This window comes from Melanotaenia boesemani, chromosome 18 (assembly GCF_017639745.1).
Source record: "Melanotaenia boesemani isolate fMelBoe1 chromosome 18, fMelBoe1.pri, whole genome shotgun sequence".
Taxonomy (NCBI): domain Eukaryota; kingdom Metazoa; phylum Chordata; class Actinopteri; order Atheriniformes; family Melanotaeniidae; genus Melanotaenia; species Melanotaenia boesemani.
In genome coordinates this window covers 17,610,282-17,616,397 of record NC_055699.1, presented here as the reverse complement: position 1 = coordinate 17,616,397, position 6,116 = coordinate 17,610,282, and the positions used below count along the sequence as shown (strand labels likewise).

Below are 6,116 nucleotides of genomic sequence, written 5' to 3'. Positions count from 1 at the left end.
GCGTGGTCATCCCACGCAACTAAAATATGCTGACTCTGGAAAACCATATAGTCCAAGAGGATTTCATCATCTCCCACTTTTTATGTGTCTGATTGTGTCTGTATGCCCATGAGATTATTCTAGCAAGCACAAAAGGTAGGTTAAGCCAAGAAGCAGGAGAATGGACGGCGGCCGAGGAGGAGGGAGAGGGTGTAATAAGTGGAAATTCAGTCTAAGAGGATTAGTGCAATCGTTAGCTGCCAGTCGGTCTCGTCAAGGATACCGGAACCGGGGCGAAGGAACGGTCACACCTGAACTGTCACCGACATTGTAGGTTTTGAAGATGCGGACAATGTGTTAAATTAATTGTGACCTTCCAGAATGACCAGGAAGGATTATTACCTATTGGGAGCGCACTGGAAACCATTACCGGACGTGCATCTGAACCACAGAGCGGTTTCCTGGCGGGGAGTTTTTGGTAGGCAGCTTGGGGCATGAAGACGAGACCTGCAGGGATCGGCAACATCAATGCCGACTGGATGGGCTCACTCCCCTCCAAGCTCAGTGCCATGCCCCTCAAGCACCTTGCAGTGCCAGGTATGAACCCTGAAAGGTGTTTGGTTGTTCCAGTGAACTTTGGAGGGATCGGATTTCAATATTGTCATGTTAAGAAGAAGAAAAAAATAAAATAAAATAAACAGGCTGCAGTTTTAAGATACAGACATGAATCACATAGATTGTGTGCAACCATATTTTTCTGCAGCTAAAATTTCTAACTAAATCTTCAAGTTATTCTCTTTTGTCTCACCTTCTCCAGTTTCCTCCCTTAATTAAATTAGGATTTTCCATCAGCACAAGCGGCTCTGTCTCTTTCTTCCAGGCTCTCATGACTCATTCACTTTTTGGGTGGATGTGCATGCTCCTGTGGGTCCTGATCAGAAAGCCTATGTGAAATACCTGGCCACCATGTTCAGTGTCTTGGCCAAGAAAGTCATGGTGAAGTGGTCCATGACACAGGTACTTCTCTGATATGATGAAAGCTTCCACTCGCGTGTACAGATTGTTTTATAGTCTTGTGTATAATGTTGTAATCTGCTTTGTATTCCCATAGAACATGACGTTTAGGGAGCAACTAGATGCAGGGATTCGTTACTTTGATCTCAGGGTATCCTCTAAACCAGGTGAACCAGGAAATGAGATCTACTTCATCCATGGTCTTTTTGGACACAAAGTGAGTGTATTGCAGCATCTAACAGGATGTTATTGCTATTTTATTGCCTGTCTGCCAATTTGAGTGTTGTTCAACTAACTTTTTTATATGACTCTTTGACAGTGAGATATTTTGGTTGTCTAATCTTTCTCTTAGTTATAAGTAGAGCAGCAGGGATGACCCAGAGCAGGGATCAAAGAATGTGTACCTAGTTGTAAACATCTCTACTCTGAAATAGGTCATTCTAGCGTGTCTGGTCCCTATTTAACTCTGTTGCAAGAAATGTGTCATGAAACACACTTGTAGTTGTATAATCTAACACAAGAAAGTATACAAGCCAGGCTAACAGCAAGGACAGCAGCATTACACACTGTTAGCACTATGCATTCCAGCTTTCACTCGTGAGTGTAAAGGCAGGTTTGTGGTGCTTTTTTATCCCACAGGTAATTCATTAAACTAATGATTTGATTAATTTACTGACCTCAAACCTTTCTCTTGCTTTCCTCCAAAGGTGAGGGATGGCCTGTTAGAAATTAATTCCTTCTTAGGCAGACACAAGAAGGAGGTGAGAAGCACATTTAATAGTACTTTTTGAAGGTTTAAAACACAAATAGATAGTTTGATTACTGATTTCATATCTTTTGATGTAGGTTGTGTTTTTGGACTTTAATCATTACTATGCAATGGAGACAGAGCACCACGTGTACCTCATCAGCATGCTCCAAGAAGTGTTTGGCAGTAAACTGTGCAGCCACAGCACCGTAGAGAGCATCACTCTGGACTTCCTTTGGGAGAAGAAATCTCAGGTGACATCAGGATGTGGAAGTGACACATTTCAGTGCATTTTTAGATATTCTCAGTAACCAAAATCTTACAAGTATGAAATTCTCTGTGCATGAAAATACTGTTTGTGTGGCATAAGTGTATATACAGGACATGTACACGTGAAATAGGTAATTAGGTGTGCGTGTGGTAGATGACTCAATGGAGGTCAGGTAATCCCTGCCACCTGTGACTTTCCTGGGCTGGAATTAGTGGTGAGCATCATCCCATTAACACATCTCCCACAATCCTACTCAACTTTCCCTTTTCTGCAGTTCAGCTTTTAGTCTATTTATCTTTGTCATTTCTCACCACTTCACATTTCTTCCAGTTTTTAGACACACTGTTCTCTTATTGTCCTGCTTTAATATTTACTTTTTTTTTTTGGTTTTTTTTTCTGCACTAAGTACACACATGGCATTGAGAACTCAGGGACTCCAAAATCAGCCTGTTTAAACAGGTACAGTGCAGGTACATCAGCTAAAATTAGACAATTAAATCTTTTTCCATCTGCAGTAGCAGCATGTGTATCGTCAGTGCTCGGGGAGCTGCTGTGTATTCAAAGTTGATCCAGAAACAGTCACTTTACTGGGTTTGACCCTGTAACTATGACAATATAAATGCACTTTATTCTTTAGGCTGTGTTCAATCCATCTGCCCTTTTTACAACTATTTCATCTAGTTCAAATTAGCATAGGGGCTGGAGCTTGTGCCATCTTCCTGAGCAAGAGGAAGAGTATGCCTTAGATGGGTCATCAGTCCATCGTAGGGTTAGATAAGGACAGCATTCTGAGATAATAAGACTACCTTACTTAATTTAAGAGATCTTTGGACATCAGCCCATTGCAGCAGGACTGATAGTTGCTAGCTGTCTTGCAGCCAGTAAATCTCATCTTGTTTGATTTAATAGCCTTCATTTGAGACTTTACAGTAGGGTTTTTGTGTTGTTTTTTAAAGATGTGAGCTGTGTCCACTCTTCTGTAATTGAAAATCGGATTCACTGTATTTGTATCAATGTCGATTGGGGCTGGAGCCAATAAATACCCATTTAAAAAAATTTTTGACTAGTTTAAAAAGCCTCCATGTATGGGATCCATGTTGAGGTTAGCATACTTGTCTTGGATTGATTACTACTTTAAAACATGTGCATAAGCATGCATTCAGATAGCCCTACTATCATTCCTGTTCCCATGACCTTAATCTGTTACTGGCTTACTTGGCAAATGATACAAAGAGTGTAGCATACAGGGGAGGAAGAGAGAAGAAGAAAAAGATAAGAAGATGCACTTTAAGCAGAGGGCAACCTATCTCAGGTTCTTTTCCCAGTTTTCATGTTATTTCACTGCTAGAGCAGATCAAATTCACAGCATGAGTTGCTGATATTAAGGAGTAAAATCAACTGAACATGAGACAAATCAGCATGCATGATGAACATAAGATTGTCTTTTTATACTTCATGAAACATCTCCCAGGTGTTACATGGTGTCATGCTTCTTGTTTGTGTTCCAGATTTGTGGGTATTTTATATTTTCAATGTAAGTTGAGCTCAAGCTAAATTTTTTGGGTAGCCTTCAAAACTCCTGGTTTCAGCACGCCATCTTTCATTTTCTTCTGTTGCCAGGTTATTGTGTTTTATCATCATCCTTCAGCTCAGGGCATTCCTGTCATGTGGCCTGGCTATAAGATTCCAGCTCCCTGGGCAAACACCACTGAGCCCAACAAGCTTATACAGGTAAGAGGACAAGACTTGACCCTTTCTGAGCTTCAGCATTTATTAGAATGAAATTTCTATACATACAGTCCCAGGAAAACATCTTATTGTAAAAGAAAATGTCAGGACATCAGTCAGTGAACATGATTTCAAAAGAACTTGGATTATGGAGGAAGAAAAAGACCACGAGCAAACAGTTCGTTCTACCAAAAAGTGCCTAAAGAGGAAGAAAGTAGTCATAATCTTGACCTTGACACAGAAGAAAAGTTATGGAAGGACCTAAAGTAAACAGTTTATATGAGGAAACCCACCACATCCAGGAGCTGGAGTTGTTCAGTACAGAGAGGCTCAAACTCAGCCAAGCTTATATGCAGGACTAAAGCATAGTTTCTAGAAGATACTTAAATTTTCTTCTGTTAGATCTTATATTGCAGATACATAACTAAATATAATATATAGTCTTCTTTGTTTATTGTGCTTTTATCTACTTTTTTGGAATTACCAGCTTTATATATATATATATAGAGAGAGAGAGAGATGTTGCACTATATATATACAATTTTTTTAAATTTTGTTAATTTTCATATTCCTCAGGGGAAACTCAGACTCTTACCTTTATCTGCCTCCTCATCTTTTCTTCTTCTTCTTCTTCTTCTTCTTCTTCTTCTTCTTCTTCTTCTTCTTCTTCTTTTTCTCAGTCTAACTCCTATAAGTGTTTATTTCTTACATTTGTCCTAACCTAATTTCTCATATTTAAGACTTTTTTTAATTAAGATTTCCTTTTTTGGACTTAACCTCCTCCAGTTCCTTGAAAGTACACGGAAGGAAAGAGCAAAGCATGGAACCTTTCATGTTACCCAGGCCATCCTCACGCCCACTGTCAACACTGTGGCTACGGGCCTGATCTGGGGGCTGCGCAACTACCTGGTAGAGAGGTCAGTGATTAGCATTGTATTAGTAAAGGACTGTGTTTGTAGGGAAGCTGTGTTTGTGAAGTTACATTTAAAATGTGACCTACTTTAAAAGAAACATCACATCTGTTATAATCTATGTCCACTAGAGGGCAGTATAAATAATGATGCTACATGCCACTCATACTGTAGATCAAAATGGATTTGCTCCTGACCTGAAAAGACTGGATGATGATTAAATTATGGCAATATTGAAGTCCACACTATAAGAAGGGCTTTAATTTTAGCACCACTTGTAATTATTGCAAAATCTAAATAGCATTTTGGATATCTGTGTGAAAGTGGTGTTTTCCCAGCTTAGATTATCTATCTTACATTTTTATCTTGTGTAACATCACTTTATTTGACTATGGATGAAATATAACCTCAAACAGTAGATCATTAAACATGAGCATATTTTTAATGCTCTAATAAGAGATCTTATTTTGCTTGAGCAAGTAATGATGACTTGAACCAACTTTTACTGAAGTTAATGGTGGAAATTCTGACCCAGGTAATATATTATCTGCCAGTCCTTTGACATAATCCTAAAACGGACACTGTGGCGTAGACAGGAGGTGGCCCAATTTGTGCACTTCTGAGGAAATGGGATTGTTTACCAGTAGTGAATAAACATTATAACTTCCTGCTTTTGTTCTTCTGGTGGCTGACACATACTGGCGAATTTAAGGTGCTAGGAGTGATGCAGTCACATATTCTCTGTTTGTGAATGTGTGCAAACTAAGAACCAAAACGGAATTGTCTGTATGCAAAAGAGTGACAAAATCATTTCATTCTGACAGACTGAAACTCTCTTTGACTCTTTCTTTCCACCTTTTGGGTATATTTAATCCATTACAACAAATGTTCATAAAACTAGAAAATAAAAGAGCATTAACATTCAGTAGACTTTCGCAGTGTTATAGCTATAAAACCTGCAGAGATGGATGTGAAATTTGAATGAAAGCATGTTTGGTATAACAAAAACTGTTGCAGCCTTTTGTCTTTTGACATAAACCTCCTTCGTTTTTGGCCCTAGAAATCTGCCAACCATCATGTCTTGGGTTGAGACTCAGAGGCCAGGCGTGGGCGGAGTCAACATCATCACCTCTGACTTTGTGGACCTCACTGACTTTGCTAACATTGTTATCAAACTCAATAACCTGCTGCTTTCTGAGCAGAACCTCAAATCAAGATGACACGTACTGTATCCCACACTGCAGAGATGGTGGAAGAAAGTCCATTGACCGATTCTGATGATACCGTACCACATTAATGACTTTATTTAGGATTTTATATCGTTCACGAGCAGCTATTCTACTGCTGATAGAGCTTTATCAGCTCACTCAAGGACACGCTCTGTTATTCCAAAGCCTTTATATCTTCATGGAACTCGTCAGTTTTGCTTGCAGCCTGTTCCCTTAGAACAAAGTGTAGACAATTA

General features: G+C 39.3%; 1 protein-coding gene across 3 annotated transcripts; it reads left to right on the top strand.

Moving 5' to 3' along the window:
• On the top strand, positions 1-6,116 carry plcxd2 (phosphatidylinositol-specific phospholipase C, X domain containing 2). 3 transcript variants are annotated; one of them, XM_041967896.1, is made up of 8 exons: positions 1-576; positions 860-996; positions 1,091-1,210; positions 1,701-1,754; positions 1,840-1,995; positions 3,633-3,743; positions 4,527-4,657; positions 5,712-6,116. In XM_041967896.1, the coding sequence occupies exons 1-8, from the start codon at positions 474-476 to the stop codon at positions 5,869-5,871; spliced, it is 972 nt and encodes a 323-aa protein (XP_041823830.1). In that variant the 5' UTR covers positions 1-473; the 3' UTR covers positions 5,872-6,116. The 3 variants fall into 3 exon arrangements, with proteins under 3 accessions (XP_041823830.1, XP_041823832.1, XP_041823831.1); XM_041967898.1 differs by having other exon boundaries at positions 484-592; positions 797-996; XM_041967897.1 differs by having other exon boundaries at positions 490-576; positions 797-996.